General features: G+C 40.6%; 1 protein-coding gene across 6 annotated transcripts in view; it reads left to right on the forward strand.

The window, feature by feature from the left end:
* CRIM1 (cysteine rich transmembrane BMP regulator 1) overlaps window positions 1–23,125 on the forward strand; it is a 305,273-nt gene that overhangs the window by 178,255 nt on the left and 103,893 nt on the right. For all 6 annotated transcript variants that reach the window (XM_074948988.1, XM_074948986.1, XM_074948983.1 and 3 more), the window contains one exon: window positions 3,513–3,710. In XM_074948988.1, the coding sequence (XP_074805089.1) occupies window positions 3,513–3,710 (198 nt within the window). The remainder of the gene's footprint in view (window positions 1–3,512; window positions 3,711–23,125) is intronic.

Here is a 23,125-nt window from a genome sequence, read left to right on the forward strand (position 1 = left end):
ACTGTTTTCTCTTCAAATCCTTGAAGCGCATCTATAGTCTGGAATTTAACCTAGGGGAGAGGAAAGTTTATCTCTGCACAGTATTTGGGATTTGCTCCTGTTAGTCGCTAGTGTTAACTATTAAAATGTTGGCTATGTCTCAAATGTAGTGCTAGTTTGAGTTATTGTTTGTTTTGTAATCTAGAATTACTGCTTGTTTTTTATATCTAATGTAAAAAATTGTAATAGAGATACATATGTTTCCTTTTTGTGTTTGTGAACAAAATACATCAGCACCGTTGCTAATTTGGATGAGTTGAGTACATTCCTGAAGATCAAAATATACTTTTCTTTGTAGTCGTGGGAAAGCATATGTAGAATAGCATTATTCATTTGCATGAATATTGAAGAGAAATCTCAGTATGAAGAGGTATGTTCCCAAACATAAGCATGATGATTACAGTAACATGCCCTGAGGCACACGTATCTCATTTTCTTTAGTAACAAGGAAGCAGGTCTTGGAGTTTTAAATTCCAAGAGATGAAACTGTGTTGTACAGAGTAATGCAAATAACTGTTAAAGCTTTGAACTTGACCTGATAGAGCAAAGTAATGTCATTGTGGCATGTATGTCTCTGTATTATGCAAAAACCGGGGGGACACAGGGAGAAAAAAGGATTTTTCCACAAAAGACACTAAGCACGCAATCTGCTGTCAATGCTAAGTCCCAAGAAGTATAGGGGAAGGCTTACTTTTTATGTCCTAAGGTCACCGGGTGTTAATAACAACATAACCAGGTGGTTTATAGGGTGAACTTGTCTCACCAATGTAAATTCATGGCCTTTCAACAGTTAGAAAACAAAGTGCAGTCTGTTTGCTAATTATACACATATAATATACAAAAGTATTAAAAAAATAGAGTTAGGTCCTGAAGTATGAAATCTAAGTTTGTATTTTTGTGTATGCTTATTCTACATGCAGTTTAATGTAGAAGGTCACACTGTTTTGGAACCTAACTGATTTGTTAGCAATCCTACATAGTATATAAATTGGAATCATCTGGAAATGAGTCTCTTAACATGATGTTTTTAATATTCTAGCATTCACTTGCTAGTGTCCACTTTACTCTAGTTAAGGGTGCAAAATAGTTTGTTATAACCCTGTTTTCTCTTCCTTGTAAGTTTTTTACCAAAAAAAAAAAAAATCTTTTCAGCCAGAGGTGCCAACTTTCTGGTTTCCCCAGGGGTGATCATCCCCTGCTCCACCCCAGACCCCAGCGCACCTCTTCCCTTGCCTGCACCACCCCACCTCTTCCTGCCCTGTTCTGCCCCCTCCCCTAAGTGTGCCCTTCCCTTGCTTCACCTCTTCCTGCCCCAGCTCCTCCCCCTAGCACCTCCTGCGTGCTGCTGAACAGCTGATCACCAATGGGTGGGAGCCGCTGTGGGGGAGGGGGAGGGTCTGATCAGCAGGGCCACTGGAGGGTGCTGAGCATCCACTGTTTTTTTTCCTATGGGTGTTTCAGCCCCAGAGCACCCACAGAGTCAGCGCCTATATTTTCTGCTGAATTTGTCTAAATTGGTTGTATTTGAAAGTTGGGGCAAAAATCCCTACACCATTTTTGTATTTAGAGTACACAGAGGTGCTAGGTAGGTGAAGAGTATGTCCAGTGGAATATTTCAAACGAGTCTAAGAATTTCCACTTCTGTAAGGATTATCTGTATATGCATAGATGCAACTACTGGGAAATAGCCACTCCCTCACGTTTGTCTATTCTTTTGATATCCCCTCTCATAGTGACTGCAGAACTATATTATGCATTTGAACATCCAGTCTCCTATCCATTTTTTTAATATAATTACACCAATGTGCACTCACAGTATGTATGTGTTCTTCACAAGTGCACACTTTTCAACACTTGTTACTAGGCTCTAATCAGCCTTAGGCTTACCCTGGGCCTTCCTACCCCAGGCTGGATCTGCAGGACCTCTGATTGTCACCTCAATAATTGTTCTTATATTTGAATTTGAGATTTGATTCAAATTACGTGCTGTCAAGCGTTGTGCCTCTAAATGTACTAGGATCACCAGAGGCCAAAAGACTTGAAAGATTGGTTTTATTTAGTTTTATTTTAAAATATACATCCATCTAACATTCTGGGCAAGTAAAATTTTTATAAAAACAATTACAGTTCAAACCAGCTAACTAAAACAATAGACGCATCTGATACCACCAACTCCGATTTGTGTACGCTGCTTCACCGATGACCGTCATTTCTTCACTTCAGGAAAAAAAAATGGTAGAACAAACTATCCTTGCAATGTGACTTAAAGGTCATGCATCTGGGCTCTGGGGGAGGTAGCAGTTTCCATAATCAAGGAGCTCTAATGGAGAATATCCTACCTCCAGCTTTCTGTGAGACTATGCCCAGACACAAAAATCAAGGCAAAAGTGGTGTGAGTTCAATTGTGTGAGCTCAGTCGAGCTAGCTTAACATGGCTGAAAAACTTTAAAAAGCATTGAATGGGCTCTTCAGTTACGTTAAACTAATGAGATTGAGCTAGCACAATTTAAATTGAAATCCATATTTCTTGTCTGTCAAAACAAGGCTTGAACTGGGTCTCACCTTTCATGGTATCACATGGAAGAGAAGTGGTCTCTGAGGTAACCATGATCTAACCCATTTAAGGTGTTGCATAGTTTAAAACCAATACCTTAAAATACACTCGGAAATTTACTGTAAGTTGTGTGCATTCTGGAGCAATTTGATTCCTGTCATAAACACCCTTTCCAATCAGGATGCTGCATTTTGTACCAGCTGAATTTCCAAGTGGCTGTAATATGCAGAGCATATTACAGTAGCCTAATCTGAAGATGACTAAAGCATGGATCATAGTGACAAGGTTAGCCCCTGAAAGAAAAGGGCTCAATCTTCTCGCCAAGTGTAAATGAAAAAGGAGTTACCTGGGTCTCCAGACCAGGGATTCTCAAATTACATTGCACCATGACCTCCTTGTGACACAACAAAAATCATTACATGACCCTAGGAGCGGGGACCGAAACCTGAGCCTGCCTGAATCTCGCTGTCCCGGTTGCGGGGGGGGGCAAAGCCCCTGCCCCACAGCCCTGGGGGAAGGGCAAAGCCGAAGCCCAAGAACTTCAGCCCCAGGCAGGGGGGCCTGTGACCCGAACCCTACCACCCAGGTCTGAAGCCCTTAGGCTTCAGCCCCGTGTGGTGGGGCTTGGGCTTCGGCCCTGGGCTCCAGCAAGTCTAACGCCAGCCGTGGCGACCCCCTTAAAATGGGGTTGTGGCCCACTTTAGGGTCCCAACCCACAGTTTGAGAACCGCTGCTCCAGACCCATCACCTGGCTGAGGACCAAGTCCTCAGGAATGCGTTGGGCTCTTTTCCAGAAAGGGAAAAGGGTCTTAAGGCCAGCCTCCATAACAGTGATATCAAATTGCATGTTTATAAATATCTTCGAGGCATAACAGGGAGAATAAACTGTCTCTTCTTACTGTAATTTATCTTGATTTAGATCCAGTATATCCAGTTAATAACCCTGCTGGCTGCTATGCCAATGGTCAGATCCAAGCACATGGAGATCGATGGAGAGAAGATGACTGCACTTTCTGCCAGTGTATCAATGGAGACCCTCACTGTGTGGCAACAGCCTGTGGACAGAGTTGCCTGAATCCTGTTAAGGTACCTGGGGAATGCTGCCCAGTGTGTGAGGGTAAGATATATTCATTTCAAATGCTGTCTCCCAGTAGAAGCCTCCCTGTAAGGGCTTGTCTTCATTAGATAACATTATCACTTTGAGTCATAATTGTGATAAGGTGACCATTACTGACTTGTGTAGGTCAGGACAAATTCTGCTAGACACTCATGCTTAAGGCTACGTTTGTGTCATGGAAATTGCGGAATCCATGACTTCCAGAGACCTCCGTGACATTCTCTGCTTCAGCCCCAGGGGCTGCGGGACTCTGGCGCTGGCAACCAGTGGGGCCTGGCAGGGTTCCAGTGACAGGCGACAGGGGACCCCCTGCAAGGTTCCAGTGACAGATTCCTGAGGGGGCCCTCTTCATGGTGACTGTCTCATGCCGGAGGGTGGGGGGTGAGCAACTGGGGGTGTCCCATTTTCTCCAGAGTACAGAAGTTAATGTTTTGTATGAGGAAATGGTGGCAGAGATGCATTTTTTGGCCCTGACCCTGCAAAGGCTTAAGCAGATGCTTAACATTATGTTGAGACTATTCATAGGCTGGCATTTTCAAAGGAGTCTAAGGCTGCTGGGCATCCAGTCCCCATTGTGTAAGTCTTTTGGAGGCTGAGCAATTTGTATCTTCTTAGCAATATTTATAGTGTGTTAGTGTGTATGCTGAGGTTGTTAAAGGATATACAGTATTCAACTGAGTTGGGCTCACTCAAAACTTGAATATGTTTGGGATGGCAAGGAAAAGTTCACAGAATTTTCAAGATACTGTCATTCTGCTGATTTTCAAAACTAACTGGTAATTTACTTTTCAAAAATTTAGTAGAATATTTGTTAATATTTTTCACTTTCAAATATATTTTTATTGTGAGATATTTGAAAAACTGAAGTTTTTAATCTTAACATTTGATTAAGGCGACCAGTTAATATTGAAGTGGAAAAGATAAACAAGTACAAATAAAACAATGAACATTCAACAAAAATGGAAAAAGAAAAAAACTTAGGTTGAAAATAATTAAAACATTAAGAAAATCAAAATGCTTTAATTAAAATATCCATTTTTGGAAATATTGCCAAAAATTGGATGAAAACTTTTTCCAACAAGATAATTTGACCAGCGTTACATAAAACCTGCATCAATTATCTATATAAATTAGTCTTTCCTTTTTGGAAAATTAATGTATAAATTTTGGGGGTTTTGTGTTTTTTTTTAAATTATTAAATTGCTATGTATGCATATTTTAAAAAATACACTATTTCATGAATAAAATGTGTGAATTTAAATGATGTTCCTCACTTTAAGCTGCCTTTGGTTTGCTTCTGTTACCTCATACACTTAAATATTTGAGTTCACTGAGGGGTAGATACAAATCTCATTAAAGTCAATGGAATTTTTTCCAGGAGCTATAAAAACTTTGATCTTTGAAAGTTTCCAGAAAATATTCTGTATTTATGAGTTGGAGCCAATGTTTCCAACAACTGTCTGGACTTCAGTAAGGATGCACTGTGTAAGCCTCAGAGATTCAGTTGTATACTAATCTTCTGAAACCAGTAAAGGAACACAATAAGCGTGACAGTGGTATTTACTATAATCAGTGCTTTTCTGTAATGGATGTGGAATTACCCCTCAGTGCATGGCCCTGTGGAGAACCATCCCTACTCAGCCCAGTGGCGGATTAATGATTTTGCCTCCCCTAGGCCCTGAAATAATTGCCGCCCCACCCCCCAGCAGCTCCCGGCCCCCCCGCCGCAGCTCACCTCCACTCAGCCTCCGACTCCTCCCCTGAGTGCACCGCCAGGTCCTGCTCCTCCCCGCTCCCTGCCAATGCTTGTGCGTGAAACAGCTTCGTGCAGGAGGGGGGAAGAGGAGGGAACGCAGCGCGCTCAGGAGAGGAGGCAGGGATGGGGCGGGGATTTGGGGAAGGGGACCAATAGGGGCAGGGAGGGGACGGGGAATGGGGGGCAGGGAAGGGGTGGAGTTGGGGCGGGGCCGGGGGCAGAGGGCATGAACCGGCACCGGGGGAAACAGCCTCTGGCTGCTATTATAAATTTGCCGCCTTAGGCCTTGTCAGTGTAGACATTAATATGCCGCTGACTCAGCCCGGCAGCATACTGGCCACAAGAGAGGTATCACACTAATTAAAGAAGAGCACAGATGCACCATCTCATAATGCTGGAATTGCAAGGTCCCTCTCCAATCTACCCTCTCCACATGAAGAGGAAAGGAGAAGAAACTAAATGTTCTCACCCCTAAACACATCATGGAACAGGGTGGAAGAAGAGGAAACATTTGTATAAAATTTCACCATTATTCTTTCTCTGCTTTTATATATTATAGAATTAAGAAAATATCTGAAATTGAAGGAAACAAAACAATGGGATTCAAAATCATGGACTGCTACCCTAAAAATAAGAGATTCCTCAAAGACATTTTATTTATCTTCTGACTTCCTGGATCCATTTTTGATTAAACATTTATACTCAAGCCAGAATCTGAATGAGCTAGCTGCCTTACTTTCCATGGATTTCATTTTTTTTACAGTCTCAGCTGCTAGCTTTCATTTCCTCATGGAAATAGCTCTCTTTTACATAATTGGCTGAGTTTTTAAATTAGCTCCAGGCAGATACCTGCCCAGAACAGCATTTTATAATCAACAGGCACTGAAGCAAAAGTATAAACATCTGCTGACTTGCAAATCTAGAAAATGGGAGGTTTCTATATTGTCCATTTGTTTTAGATCACAGTTGCTCCTCTTGAACAATAAGAAGCAGAAGTATGTTGTTAGAGCATATGAATTTTATAAACGGATTATTAGATGTCCTGTTGCATAAGACTAGAAATGATGAGAATCAGTTTCCTATGGGATTTTTTTTTTTTAAATTGGGGAATAACAGGATCCCTTCTCTTTTAAATTTAGAGTAAAAAAGAGGAACTGGGTGGATAAAGGGGTCGATTATAGGATATTAGAAGCTTATATTGAGTGGTCTCTGCATATTCCCCTTGGGACTGGCAACTCCTAGTGTTGAGCTCTGGAATCTTCTGAAGAGTATTGTCCCTTTGGGGGTCACTTGCCTCTCCTTCACTTTCCCCTGACAGATGATTCCAAGGGTATAGAAGGAGCAGTGTCCCCAATTGCCCCTCAGTTCCTTCTTACCTGCCAAAGGTGTTCTGAGCTTTTAATGCACAGTATCCTTGATTCTTTCCTCATCAGTTTTTGCTTTTCTCTTGCCCTCTCAGGGCTGTTTTTGTTTAGATTGTCAGTTACTACAGATTTCTTTTAACAAAAGTAAAATTATCCCCATCTGGCATGGATATCATCTGGACCTATATGGAGTGAGAGAGGTGCTTCTCACTTTGCTGATGGGAAGGCTTCTCAAGCTCAGTCGAATAAATCTGGCAACTTGTAAGTGCACCTCTGGCTTTGGAGCCTTTGCCTGGTTTAAATGGTCCCCAGTCTTAACTGGCTGCCCAAGCCTATTGTCAAGGTCCCAGCACGATCAACACACAACGGAGGTCCCAGGACCACTGACATAACACCTAGATCCCTACAGGTTCACCTAAGTTTGTGTGTAGGATCTGGCACCATAGGCTGTAGTGAACCAGGGGTGGCTAGGTGCCCGCTATAAATTGCACTAATTCATGCGCGTTCAACTGAATCCAGTGCCTACAATCCAGTACTGCGGACTCTGGTGAACTTCTTGAGGAAGTGGCCCAATGTTAATTATGCACAGCATTAACATCCCCAACAGAGACTGGATCATCTGAATTTGATGCCAAGGTTTCAGCACCGTTGACTTGCTTGAAGTAATCCAGAACCAATATAAGTGACATTAAGTTGACATTCAGGTTGATGAGGTCTAGTGGTGCTGATGTAGTATAATTGAGTCTTTTGAGCCACTTGCTTGAAGTGGTTTGGCACACAGCATAAGAAGTGCTAAGGTCCCTGGTTCCACCAGTTCCAAAGATATATCACCAGTGGCTTTGGTGAACCACTAGTTGGAAGTCATTCTGTACGCACTTGAAATGGCAGTCAGGACCTAAGATCTGTTCTAAGTCGTCATAATTTGGTGCTAAAGATCCAGCACTGTTAATTTGGGCAAACTGCTTGTCAAAGGGGGTACGTACTCAGAATCAGCAATACCCAGGTCCCAGGGTTTGTCCAAATCAGCTGAGTCCAATGTCAGTGCTGTTGACTCTCTCTGAAATTCCACTTACTAAATGGGTGCTGTAGCCTCAATAAATTTGTCAAGATTTGTCAGGGTCTGCTGACTGTACGGTACCAGCAGTGCACCACCCTTCATTTTCTGGTGCCATCAACTCTATACTTAGCAGTCCATTGCTCAAGACACAGCTCTGCAGGTTCAAGAGAATCCTATGCAGTGAGACTATATGTCCGGTATAAATGGTTCAGAGGTCCTCAGACCTTTCTCTAGATTGGCTGAATCTAGTGCCCAGAACATTCATCCTCCGTTTTAGCAAACAATTTGTTTCAGGTGCAGATGCCTAAGAAGTGTTCTCATATTGATTGTACCAAACTGACCTGAAAATGAGCATGCAGATAGTGACAGCGCCTAATGATAAAGCACTTAACTTATAATTTGCAATTCTCAGATGAGATTTAGGGCTTGTCTACGTGGTGCATTAGTCTGGACCAATGGGTGTAAATTCTAGTCTGTACCATTTATCATGTGTTAATTGGCCTGTTTGGACTTTGGCATACACAGAGTTTCCGACTGTGCATGAATGTAGTTCCATCTTTCAAACAGTACTACATTAATGCATGCTTGGGAAGTTTGAGTGCGTGCTAGTAGGGTCCACGCAGGCCAGTTAGTGTGTGAGATGCTGGTGTAGACTAGAATTTACTGGAATGACCTGAAGAAGAGCCCTGAATAAGCGTGAAGGCTTGTCTCTCTGCTCTCTCACCAGCAGAAGTTGGTCCAATAAAAGATATTAACTCACTCGCCTTGTCTATCTAGTTAGATCTCATTTTGACATTATCTGTTATGCCAGGGTAGGCTCTGTAGGTAGATCTCATTATTATCAAGGATAACATCCATTGTGTTTAGTTCTGTGTCAGGGTCAAACAAAATCCCATGTCATTGGCAGATTCCACTTTCTTGGATTGGAATCAGGAACTCTTCTTCATATTCCCTCTGATTCACTTGGTTCAGGAGATCCGCCTCCAGGTAAGTGAGGATGGAACCAAGATGACGCCAGTAGCCCTATTCAGATCTTGGCAGTTTTGTCTTCAAACATCATAGGTCTGTTTAACTTTGCTTTCCAGTTCACTGGAGAGTTGTCTTCATATTGGGTTACGAGCACAAACGTGAGCCTGGGTTCTACCCTGAATTCTGGGTACATTCTTTGGAAGTTTAGTGGCTGCTATTTTAAAGCAATAGCTTTTGACCAATAAAACCTCTCTTGCCTCTTCATGTTGCTATAAATACTGTGTTTGAATTCTGCCAGGCTGCATAGGTTGTGATTGCAGCTTTCGTTCTCATATGTTGGGTGGCAACGGTCCTCCTTTATCTTGTAGTACCTTAATTTATAGAAGTGTTACTCCATGTGCTGCTCGAATTACTTCAGGTAGTTGCTTTGTCTTGATGGCCACGCCAAAGGAAATTTAAATTTTTTATTAACAACGCACTTTGTTGCACTGGGAATACCATAGGATGGACACATTCATCTAGTTTCCCCAGGGTAATTTCCCCTGGAACATGTATCTTTTGTTTTTGGGTTGGAGCCTTGTTTGAAAAAGCTCTGGGGATCTCTAGTCTGTTATTGGTCAGATGATCATCTGTATCATAAACCTATGAAGAGGTAATTCCTCGTGGCCATAGCTACAGTCCAGATTGTCAGATACAGGCCAAATTGCCAATCATCTAAACTATAATCCATATGGAAAATGTGGTTTGGTTGATGTCCTTATCCCCGTTTATAGTCTGTATCTCCCCAAGTCTTTTTTTACAGGCTTGTTATAGCTCGCTGGGTATTCATTCTTCTGGAGATACCAGATGGTATTCAACTGATACAAAGTTAGTATCCGCAACATACCTCCAAATTACCTTTTTTTTTTTTTTTTTTTTTTTTTTTTGAAGAATTTGCAAAGCTGGTAATTGAAGCTCTCTAGGTGCTTGGAGCAAATATTTGTTTTTCATGGAGGTCTGATCTGGGTGAGTAAAATTGCACTTCCTCCTACTACTCTCTTTAGCTGCCATCCAGAGTTGATGTTTATTTTGGCACCTTTGCAGCCCTTGTTCACCTAGTGCTCCTTAACCAACCTTCCTAAGGTGTACTGTTTGCGAATCTCCTCCAAGTGGGAATATGCAGAGGCCACTTGAAGAGGAGAGAGGTTACTTACCAGCAACTGTTGTTTGAGACTGCAGCCTCTGCAAATTCACACTTGCTATTCGACTTCTTCGGAGTCTCAGATCAAGAATCCAAAATTAGGGCTGGTTTGGACACACTGCTTTTAATTATCATCATCTCTCACTACTGCATCATGGGGAAGTTTGGGGTTTTTTTAAACATAAAGCCTTCACAACATACCAGAACTATAAGCTTAAAAAGGGAAAAGCTACCGTTTAAAAGTTTTATCCCTGTGACTCACCAATAAATCCTGACCATGAACTGACTCTGTAGGTTTGTGTAGTCAGGAGTTTTATTAAACCTTCCACAGAATTCCTGCATTGTAGGTGCTCAGGTGCACTGGTTGTCTTGACTCGTGTTAAAATTTTTATAGTGCCTAAGAGGGCGCTCTTCTGGAGGTCAATGTTATACCTTGCACTCCTAACATGTTCTTGAGGTGCTCATTCAAATCCTTAGGGATCTCTCCGAATGCTCCAGAAATCACAGGGATTGTCTTTATTCTAGTTTTCCATAATCGTTCCACTCTGTGGCATAGTTCTTCATACTTTGCTGTCTTATCTTTTCATTTTTTTTATGTTTCTGTCTGCTGGTGTAGCAATATTAGTAAACATAGTCTTATTTGTCATCTTTTCTACAATAATTATGTCCGACCTGCTTGCCTGCACCGTTCAGTCTATGACAATTGCCTCTTCATTCTTTAGAGTGCTTTCCATTCGGTGGTTTTTATACTGCATGGTTCATTTACATCTGCACTTGATGAAGAGACTCCAATGCAGACACTTGGCAGCCTTATTGTCTCTTCAGATATGCTCTCCCAGCCAGGCTCCTGCAAGTGCTTAACACATGATCCCCTGTTTCTTCCTTTTTGGAACATATTCTGCAGTTCAGGGAGCAGTTCTATAGGTCAGTTTTGTTCCAAGTGTAATTAAGCCTTAAGGATTGCTCTTGTGTTGTTCATAATGAGTCTGTCTGATAGTCTCTCTCTTTTGAGCTGTTCCTCTACAAGCTATGAGTTTGTTAATCTTCTATCGCTAATGAGTTTGGTGTGTCTCCATCACTGTCTGTGCTTTGATTTCTGAGTAAAGCTTTCCAAGTCTTTTCTCTGGCAATTTGCTTTCTCCTTTCTTTTATGCTTTTTAGGGCTGAGATGCATGCTTGGCTGTCACTTGTTATCACAACCAGATGATCTTTTACTCTGGCTAATTCCACATATATTTTGATGTTATAGTCCTCATTGTAAATTGCTTTCTCCACAAAAAGCAGACCTTTCCGTCCATTACATTGTCGAATGTACATCATGTCCACATTTTGATTGACATTAATTACTCTGTCTCTTCAGGAACTTTCTTGTTTGGGTGTCAAATTTTATCTTCTCCTCTTGATGCCACTTGATCACTCTGGCTGTTTACTGTACAACTGGTATCATCCGCATATTAGTGGCTCGGATCAAATTCTTCAAGTTGAGTTTTGTCTTTAGGGTATTTCTTATTTGCCTGTAATATTCTTTTCTCACTTCTTTGACCTGCATGTTATAACTCAGACATTTCCCTGAGACCAAGGTATTTGAAGATGCCATGCTGAGAGAGATCTTGGATAGTAACTTGTATGCAATCTGATTTTCCCCCTGACCCTCTTTACAGATGCTGGCACACATTTAGCCGTGCCAACCCATAGCTTTATATCTTTGCCAAACTTTTCTACGCATCATCATTCTCTGTATCTCCTTTTGTGAATGTCTGTATAGTTTCAGATAATCCATTTATAACAAATGGTTAACTGGTTTTTCTCTTTGCTGATATGATAAATTGTGATTATCTCTCAGAGCATCCATGTCAGCAGCAGCATTACTTCCACAAACAGCACTGATGATAAGGAATCCCTTTAAAAATTCCTCTCTTAATTGTGACCTCATCAATGAGAGTCCCTTCCAGGTAGTCGAGTGTTCCAGTTAACCATAGGCTGCTATAGAAAGGAAATGATCTTTGCACGAACCTTGTCCCTTTTCAGTGTCTTAAAGATCCACGAATGTGGGGATGCTATCGTATGCTTTTTGGTAATCTGTCTATATCTCTACATGTGTGTTTTTTTTATTTTGCATCTTCTGTGATCTTGCTGCTCAGCTTGAAGTGATCTTTTTATCCCTTTTGTGTTTACTATGCAGCCTTTTTGCTCAGGAGACAGCATTGCCTTGCAAGCTACTACTATCTGGATCTTCTTTGCCAGAAATGCTGTTAGAAGTTTCCACATGTTGATTAAACATGTGATTGGACTATAATTCATAGGATCACTGAAGCCTTTTTTGGTTTGAGGATGGTTCTACTTGTCATCATCCGTCTTGGACATCTGTTCCTCAAATATGTGTTCTTCAAAGATTTATTAAATTGTTCAAGGAAACAATCATGGAGAGTTGTTAGGCATTTCAGCCGGAATCCACAAACCCTATCTGGTCCAGGTATTTTCCAATTTTTCATTCCTTTCGGTATCTCATCTATTTCTTTCTTGTGTATTCCTCTGTTTGATTTTTAAACTTTTCACTCATGTTTTTAATCCAGTTCACTGACTGATTATTTTGAACATCCTCATACCAGATTTCCTTCTAGTAGCGTGGAAATTCTTCCACATTATTTATTGGCTTTCTGTTTTTTTACTGTTTTGCTTTAACGTTGATCTGATCAAAGACTCTCTTTTAGGGTCTCTCAGGAAGAGTCTGTTCTCTTGATACTCATGGCTTCATGCTTAAAATCTTTCAAGCCTATGACTCAATGGATCAGCTTCTGTCCATATTGTTTCTTCACAACTCATCCCTTTCATTCAGCTGATATTTCATCTCCAGGGCCATTTACTTCTGTTTTCTCGTCAAATGAGTTTTCTCAAATTCATCCAATAGGCTGATATATCATAGTAAAAGTCTTTTTTGTTATTTTTATTATCATTGAAGTGCGTAGGCACCTCAGTCACGCAAACCTAAGTCAGTCATTGACAGCCAAACAAGGCAATTATCTTCTGTTGAGCTTGCCTTCCCTTGGGGAAACTTTTATAGGCAGCAGTCTTCCTTGGTTCCTGGCCCCCAGCCATCTCCTTTCCTGATAGCAGAGCTGAAAGTCTGCTCTCCCACCCGGACAGACACCAGCTCAGCTGGGGTCTCAACATTTAGCTCCTCCCTCATAACCAAGCAACTGCTGCCCATTTACTCTCTTCTGGTCTATGTAGGATTTTTACATTCAGTTACATTGACCATACTCACATATAGTTAGAACTTGATCCAAGATGGGGAAATTGCTGATCTTACAGTGGAAGAATTTATTGGTTAGTTCTATATAAGGAACTTATCTGTCTGGAAGCATCACCTAGGCACCTTACATTAGTAAAAACAGACATTTGCAAAGAAATAAATTATGCATAATTTAAGATTTAATAACAGAACACCTGCTCCCTGTAGTTAATCAGTGTTAAGAATTAAAGACTTGACCCAACAAATAAATCTTTCACTGTGATTAGAAACTTATGCTTGGTTCTAATTGACTCTTAGAGGGACCAGATTCTAGAGGTCTGCGCACTCCACTGAGAGCATTCTGCCCGTTATCTTGGTGTGTTTAATACCAGAAACAACTCCCCAATCAGATTTCAGAGTAACAGCCGTGTTAGTCTGTATTCGCAAAAAGAAAAGGAGTACTTGTGGCACCTTAGAGACTAACCAATTTATTTGAGCATGAGCTTTCGTGAGCTACAGCTCTGAAGTGAGCTGTAGCTCACGAAAGCTCATGCTCAAATAAATTGGTTAGTCTCTAAGGTGCCACAAGTACTCCTTTTCTTTTTCCCCAATCAGACTTTCTCTTCCCCATCCTCCATTGCTCCCTCCCAATCTCCACTGGCTCCCAGTCCCGGCTTTCAGATCCAGTTTCCCCTCCCCAAGTATTTGTGTTCTTGCTTCATCTGGCTACTTGTTCTGGCCCGAACAGTTAAAGTTTAGTAAAATTATAGGCAACTTGTAATGGGAAATGTCAGGTAACCTTAAGAATAGGTAGAGCTACCAGTCCTGGCTACAGTGTTCTAGTGATCTTAAATAGATCCTTAAGCTTGAATTTTATAATAGCCATAAACTAGCTTAAAAACTCAGTAGTTATTATCATTGTTTATGCTTTGCACTACCATAGAATCTAGCAGCCCTATGTGCTATGCGCTGTACAAACACAGAACAAAAAGATGGTCCATACTCTGAGAGGCTTAAAGGTGAAGTTGCTTTATGATTGCCAATTTTCAAGACTAATAATCCCAGTTTGGTCAATGTCTCCATCTGTATCCTCCATTCAATTTATCATCTCAGTTGCTGTAGGCTGAATGTTCAGTGTAGGCATTTGTTGCAGAATTACCCGATCTAGAGGAGAGTAACAATGAAGAATTTCTGGACCCAATTTTATGGTATTTTACTCCAGAGAACACCATACTATCCAGCAAATGTTCTTCATCAAGGGATTCGTAAGTGACACAGAAATGATCCAGAAATCAGAAACTCCAACTAGAAATTCTGAATCTGTTACTAATAGGGAGAAACTATTGAAAATATAAAGGCAAATTTGGGAGACACAATCTCAGGCTACTTTAATTCATCATAGTAAGGAATGAATTACCAGACTGCATCAGTTCAAGGGTATTTGATTTCAGGAATTAAGAAATCTAGAGAGGTGCAAGGAGAAGTAGTATTAAAATGCACCAATGAGGAGTCCTCCAATAAAATATAACGAAGATGCAGCAGACTACAATTCTTTAAAATTTTTCAGACTTAACAAAAACAAAGTGTACTTTAAATAAAAAGTTGTGGGTGGTAGGGCAAGTTAAGATTTGCAGAGTAAAAAGAGTAGAGGTAAGGTATCAAGCAAGCAGAATAAATTAATGCAGAATAAGAGGAGTGTTAACAAATGTAAGGGGGGAAAGCAGTTCTAGAATGATGACTCAAATGGCTGTGATACTGAACTTTTAAATCTTTTTTTTTTTTAAACAGTAACATTGCAGGGAACTTTAAAGGAGGACAGGTCCTATTATACCTAGACCGTCTTCTTGCCAATGCAGGGCACTTTGTCTACAGTTCCTTTTTTAGTTTTGTCCAAACTAGTTTTAAGTGTCCCAAGTGATGGAGGTTGTGAGATTTGTGCCTCATTCAGGAGTGAGAGGGACCTAGTTACATAGATTTGGTGTGCAAGAAAAGGTGTTAGTTATTGATTAGGTTGATGAAACCTTTTAGAAAAAACTCAAGGTTGCTTGTGGGATTAGAGAAGCATACAAAAGTCAAGCTATTCCATTCAAAAATCTAAATGGATCAAATGTATAGGTTGGAAGACCTTTTTGTTCCAGTAAGACACAGAACCCATTGTACTACATGGACAGTGCCATCTGCTTGATGTTTACGATCTCTGTATCAGAAATTTGCAGTGATTCTACTTGGAGTTCAAATGATACTCGTACAAAGTTAGGTTCTCTTGTTTGAGAATGATACAGGTGCTCTACCCGGTCCTCAGTATACAAGGGGTTGACTCACGCTTCCCTTTCCCATTCCCTTCCATTGGTGCTCGTGCTAAAATGAAGGGTGTGACGGGTTGGATCACAGAAAATCCCTTGGGAACTGCCAACTGATGTGCTGAGACTATCCCTGAGCCTGTTTCCCCTGGCAGCTTGGGACTTCAGTGTGCTGCCTGGTTTGAGCCAGACATGCTAGCCTGCTGCAAATCCAGACCCAGGTCTGAACCACTTCCCCTAAAAGCTGCAGGCGTAACTGAAAACAGCTTAAGAAGTGTTTGTCTCTGACACTCAGATGCCCAGCTCCCAATGGGGTCCAAACCCCAAGTAAATCCGTTTTACCCTGTATAAAGCTTATGCAGGGTAAACTCATAAATTGTTTGTCCTCTATAGCACTGATAGAGAGAGATGCACAGCTGTTTGCCCCCTATCCCCCCAGGTATCAATACATACTCTGGGTTAATTAGTAAGTAAAAAGTGATTTTATTAAATACAAAAAGTAGGATTTAAGTGGTTCCAAGTAATGACAGAACAAAGTAAATTACCAAATAAAATAAAACATGCAAGTCTATGCCTAATACAGTAAGAACGTGATTACAGATGAAATCTCACTCTCAGAGGTGTTCCAGTAAACTTCTTTTTACAGACTAGCCTCCTTCTAGTCTGGGTCCAGCAATCACTCCCATCCCTGTGGTTACTGTCCTTTGTTTCAGTCTCTTTCAGGTAACCTTTAGGGGTGGAGAGTCTATCTCTTGAGCCAGCCGAAGACAAAATGGAGGGGTCTCCCAGGAGTCTAAATAGACTTTCTCTTGTGGGTGGACACCCCTCCCTCCCCCTGTGTAGAATCCCAGCTACAAGATGGAGTTTTGGATTCACATGGGCAAGTCACATGTCCATGCATGACTCAGAACTTATAGGTAGCAGCCATTGTTCACATGCTACCTTGAGTGTCCTCAGGTAGACTTCTTATGTGGATTGGAGCCTTCCAAGATCCATTGTCCGCTAAGTGTTTCTTGATTGGGCACTTCATTTTTAAATTCCTTTCTAAAGAAGCTGCCCAAATGCCTTACTTAAAATCAAACAAGTAGACAGCCAATATTTATAACTTTGAATACAAAAATGATACATGCATACAAATAGGATGAATATATTCAGTAGATCATAACCTTTGCAGAGGTATGTTACATGGTATATGTAGCATAAAACATATTCCAGTTATGTCATATTTACATTCATAAGCATATTTCCATAAAGCATTATGGGGTGCAATGTCACAAAGGGATGGAAGAATGCCCCTAGGAAGTTGGAGCTCCATAGCCAGGCTCTAAGAGCTGATTCAGTCCTCCACACTAAGGGTGGTTTTTGTTGTTTCCTTCTCTTGTTTTGATTTATGATTATACAGATTTTTTTCCCTCCTGAACAGACCTTTCTGATATGCTGTGCTTTCTGTTTCTGCTGCATCATCTCACCAGCTGACATGTTGATTCTCAGGCCAGAGAGATTGTAGAGATCAGTGCTTCATTCTCTTTTTAAGACCTGCCATTCTCTTGAGGGTTATTGCTGCTTACTAGTATCTTCTAGTGCTGTTTACTCTAGTGGTGATCTTCAGAGGCAATGTAATAAAGGAAATGTAATGAAGTATGCTTATTTATCAGTAGCTGGAGTTCTCTGAATATATTGCCTCTTCAGATCTACCTTGACCCTTCCTTCTTCTGCAGAGAATATTGGAATTGGGTCTGTATGCAGCAGAATGGAATAGGGATGTGGTTATGAGGTGTGGTATTTTATACTCCTTGCTTTGTAATGTTTTGGTGGAGTGGCAGACAAATCTACTGCTTAAGTGCTTTTAATACTACTAAGGAGTCTGTGGCTCAGGAGGTACAGCCCACGATTTCCTCAAATGGAGATCTACAGAAGCAATAAAATTTTTCAAGTGCACTTGTGCCAGAGATGCACAGAGAGAATAAATTTTACTTCCATTCAGTAATGCAGTGTTTTTTGCATAGGCAGCCCAAAATGCCACTCGTCATTTTTGCTGTCATATTACATTGCAAACTTATGATTAAGCTATGGGATGGAGATCAAAAGTGTTTTATTGAATTGCAGTCCAAAAATATTGTCACTGCATCATTTGACCCCAGGAGATTACACCACAGTGAAAATAAATGTTCTTTTTTTCAATTGTGCTTAGATTTACCATGTATAGTAATTCTGACATGAGCAAGCTGTGTTACTGTAGGTCATCCAAAATGAGTACACCACATATGATTTCTTCTTTTTATTATATAGTACATTTATCTGCTACTTAAGAGAAATGTTCTGTTCCTTCTAGTATAGATTCCTTACTTCACTTTTTTTGAAAGAGATAAATTTCAGGAAATAGTGATTTTCCGTCAGTCTTGTATTCTCCCACTGTGGAGGGGGGACACTAATTCCTGTGGAGCAATTTCTGTCCTTAATTTTGTCAATCCTTTTTCACAACTGATGGACCAGTTCTCACTTATGTTGTGTTCCACTACAAAATAGGCATCAGATCTGTAATGTATGGCATTATTTTAAAAGTATGTATTTTAATATAGTATTTTTAGTCTTATTTTTTCTGATCCAACTTATATTTGCATGCTAGAGAAATCAGGAATGCTTTCCAGTAGTCAGTATTAGATTGGGAGAACCTATTCGTAGATTTCAGATGCTATCTATTGGCAGAGATGACTTTTCAAAAACTAGTTATAGACGTGAAAAGCATTAAAGACTTTTTCTCTACTGTATTACCCCTTTTGGATGGCAGAATGATTTGTAGGAGATGAAACTAACTAACAAGTCCTGTTCAGTTCAATTATGTTAGATTCCTGCACACTTATATCTTATACCTGATTGGCCATTATCTTTGAAAACTCGTGGCGAACGGGGGAAGTCCCAGATGACTGGAAAAAGGCTAATGTAGTGCCAATCTTAAAAAAGGGAAGGAGGAGGATCCTGGGAACTACAGGCCAGTCAGCCTCACCTCAGTCCCCGGAAAAATCATGGAGCAGGTCCTCAAGGAATCAATCCTGAAGCACTTACACGAGAGTAAAGTGATCAGGAACAGTCAGCATGGATTCACCAAGGGAAGTTCATGCTTGACTAATCTAATCGCCTTCTATGATGAGATTACTGAGTCTGTGGATGAAGGGAAAGCAGTGGATGTATTGTTTCTTGACTTTAGCAAAGCTTTTGACACGGTCTCCCACAGTATTCTTGTCAGCAAGTTAAAGAAGTATGGGCTGGATGAATGTACTATAAGGTGGGTAGAAAGTTGGCTAGATTGTCGGGCTCAACGGGTAGTGATCAATGGCTCCATGTCTAGTTGGCAGCCGGTGTCAAGTGGAGTGCCCCAGGGGTCGGTCCTGGGGCTGGTTTTGTTCAATATCTTCATAAATGATCTGGAGGATGGTGTGGATTGCACTCTCAGCAAATTTGCGGATGATACTAAACTGGGAGGAGTGGTAGATACATTGGAGGGCAGAGATAGGATACAGAGGGACCTAGACAAATTGGAGGATTGGGCCAAAAAAAACCTGATGAGGTTCAATAAGGATAAGTGCAGGGTCCTGCACTTAGGACGGAAGAACCCAATGCACAGCTACAGACTAGGGACCGAATGGCTAGGCAGCAGTTCTGCGGAAAAGGACCTAGGGGTTACAGTGGACGAGAAGCTGGATATGAGTCAGCAGTGTGCCCTTGTTGCCAAGAAGGCCAATGGCATTTTGGGATGTATAAGTAGGGGCATAGCGAGCAGATCGAGGGACATGATCGTTCCCCTCTACTCGACATTGGTGAGGCCTCATCTGGAGTACTGTGTCCAGTTTTGGGCCCCACACTACAAGAAGGATGTGGATAAATTGGAGAGAGTCCAGCGAAGGGCAACAAAAATGATTAGGGGTCTGGAACACGTGACTTATGAGGAGAGGCTGAGGGAACTGGGATTGTTTAGTCTGCAGAAGAGAAGAATGAGGGGGGATTTGATAGCTGCTTTCAACTACCTGAGAGGTGGTTCCAAAGAGGATGGTTCTAGACTATTCTCAGTGGTAGAAGATGACAGGACAAGGAGTAATGGTCTCAAGTTGCAGTGGGGGAGGTTTAGGTTGGATATTGGGAAAAACTTTTTCACTAGGAGGGTGGTGAAACACTGGAATGCGTTACCTAGGGAGGTGGTAGAATCTCCTTCCTTAGAAGTTTTTAAGGTCAGGCTTGACAAAGCCCTGGCTGGGATGATTTAATTGGGGATTGGTCCTGCTTTGAGCAGGGGGTTGGACTAGATGACCTCCTGAGGTCCCTTCCAACCCTGATATTCTATGATTCTATGATTCTTTTAAAGATAAAGCTGAGATAACACTGACATTCTAAATTCCTGTTTTAATTACTGGTATCTTCCATTCAAAAAGTCTTTTTTAAAGAAATGTTTTTGACAAGTTTCACTGGTGTATTTGGCTACTGTGGAGTTATCCACATATGGGAAAAAGAAAAGGGTTTTCATTATTTATAATGGAAAAAAGTTTAGGTTATTTTTTTTTCATACTCTGATAACTGAAGAAAGTTTTGTCTTAAACTCCAGACCTGAATCCAGACCAATGTGTTTGCCTTGAGAAGTATGGTTTATAGGACTCAAGTTCCAGAGATTTGTAAACCTCCAGAAAAAGTAAACGTTATTTTCTTTAACTCCCACTACGTTCTTCTACTGACGCCAGCCTTGATAATCCATTTGTCCATTTCTCCCACAAACATGCCTGCGCTTGATTCCATGTAGCACCTTGTGAACCAAATGCCCTTCTTTAACTCATCCTCAGAGCCATTACCCTCTTCTCAGTCAAATCCCTCCTTAAAACACACATTTTCTATGCTGCCTGCAAGAAGTTATCCAACTAAGGACATTATTCATTTTGCTGTAATTAATGTTTTAAAATAAACCCTAAACCCATCCCTCTTCTATATTCCACCATGAACGCTAGCCATTGCTGATTAACTCTGTAATCTTACTTATGTTATTCTGTCTTCCTTTTCTCTCAGAACTCTCTATGCTTTTGTGACCTTTCCCCACTTTGTTGAGTCAAGTCTGAAATTGGTTTGTAAACTCTTTGGCGCATAGATTGTGTATTTTCATTTGTATTATGAGTTGCCTGGGACACTCTTAAGTGCTATAAAATAATTGATGATATATTTAAAATTGAGTACTGAAGCACATCTTTCCAAATATTCACACCTATGCCTATCTGAAAGGCTATACAAATAAACAGTAGGGATGGGATGAATCTTTACCCAAGTAGCTGGATAGTGTTAATGTGTATGGGGTAAGCAGGTTGCTGGATAACTATGACTCAGTTTTCTGGTTTTATTTCACCATCTCTGTTGGAATTTCTTGACTGGAATTCTTCAGTAAAGCCATGTATAGCATCTTCGACATTTTTATTGTTTAACTTGGAGCTTGATGTAGGGATTTCATGGACAAAACATAATATAGCTCTCTTAGGCTTATGTGGCTGAATCACTCTGATAGACTTCACTTCATGGCTTAGATGTGTTTCTTTGGCTCATCAGAGCTGAGGTGAATTGTCAATGATCTGACAACTGTTAGGATAGTAGCAATAGCATAATCTCTGGAATTTCTCTCTTGAATCAAATTTTTCAATAACTCCAGGATTTGACAGACACTGTAAGAATGTTGGTATTTAGGTTTTCAGAGCAGAAAGTAGAAAAGCCCGTTTGCTCTCCAGCAGGCATTGTAAAATTTGGGTCACAGTGTCCTTGGCTGGCTAATTCTCTTGGTTAGATGTTTGGGACAGGTAGACTTTTTGAATACAGGAAGCACAAAACAATCTTCTGAAGGAAATGGTCTCACTTACATTGGGAGAAGAATGGTCTAGATAAGGTAACTGGTAATTTTCCATCACTAATTTCCGTCATTTTGTGATTTGGTTTGTGGATATCTTTAAAATTATTAAGGTGCCTGACTACAGTATTGTCTTTTGGCTGTGATAGGACGTGTAGATACTGTATTATCCTTGGAAATTTCATTTTTACAAAAATGTACACACAGCTTTGACTGGGTTGCAATCACAGACTAAAATGTTCCCAAACAATTCCTCCCTGGCCCCTTCTCTCTCACTCATATTAATTCTGGTACTCACCAGGTCATAAAGGAGGCTGTAGTATCCTTCATGATAAAGACAGGACTCCAGTGTAGCAAAGACAGTGGAGATTTAGGGAATGGGAAGAGACATGGTAGTTCCCTGAATCTTTAGTTTATAGACTGAGGAACAGGCTGTGCTGCATAGTGTGGCCACACAGTCTGCCTAAATCAATTGCTTGGGATTTTTACTTCGCTGTTTTGTTGTGTTTTCTAAATAATCTATATGTGCCTTTTTATGACAGGTGCATTTTAATAAATTTGAAAATAAAGTTTAAATAAATAAAAGTAATGGACACAGAAGCTTACCATAAGCATATCTATGTGACTACGCAACATTTGCCAAATGATGCAGCGCAAAAGGACAGTAGACTGGAAAAAGCTCTGTTCAATAAGAGCTACATTTCTTGAAAGAGGGATTGGACAGAGGTCTATAGGTCTACGTAGATATGTCCATAAGAAGTTGAATACTAGGGTAGGTTAATGGGGAAAATATTGAAAGTTCTGAAAACAAAAATATCCAGTCACCCTGGAAACAGATTCTGAGGCTATAATCTGGTTTGATTAATTCTTATTCAAACCTGTAAACACTTACATTCTTCTTAAGTCAAACCTACTTTTCTGATGAAATATGTTTGGATCATTGGTATAGTGAGCTTCTGGAAACTTCAGGAACTTGCCTTTCAGGATCTTCATAAGGGCAGTATTCTTCAACCTGCCAGGTATAAATTCATCGTTAAAGTGAAGGCAAATTTTCATAGCATTCAGGAAATAATGCTATCTTTAGCCTGTCCAAATTCAGAATTGCTAAATGAACTGGAGTTTCACTGTCTAGATACTAGAAACTACTAGTTTATTTATACAATTCTGCCGATTTTAGAGAGAGTTTTTGATTTTTTTTTTCAGAGCAGCCTTGAAAGTATTGGCTGTCATCCATAATAATATGGATAGTGCATTCCACTAAAAAGGCTTAAGAAATGTAAGGACTTTCTCATCCTAGAAGGCATTAGGGTTCATCCCACAATAGTGTTGAAAACCTTGTGAAGCTTGAAAATGAAGCCTCAGCTAATGACTTTATGTAGAGTGGCAACCTGGAGTTCATATTTTTACTGTATACTGTACTCTGGGTTTTACACCACTGACATTCCAGTTTTGGGGTTGTTTTGGTTTTGATTACACCATTGAACTTGAATTTACACCAGTGTGAGATCAGAATCAGTACCTTGATGCACAGTCGCCATCTGAGCTATTGTTCAGAAAGAGTTCTATATATCATAGTACAGTTAAGCTATCCTTTGGGTAAAACAGTGTACTTTATAGTCTCCGATACTAAATTGGTGTAGAAAAGAGATTTTTGTCCTACCTGAAGAATGATTTTCAGTTAATTGTTCCTC

The sequence above is a fragment of the Natator depressus genome, chromosome 3, assembly GCF_965152275.1.
Source record: "Natator depressus isolate rNatDep1 chromosome 3, rNatDep2.hap1, whole genome shotgun sequence".
In the NCBI taxonomy this organism is placed as follows: domain Eukaryota; kingdom Metazoa; phylum Chordata; order Testudines; family Cheloniidae; genus Natator; species Natator depressus.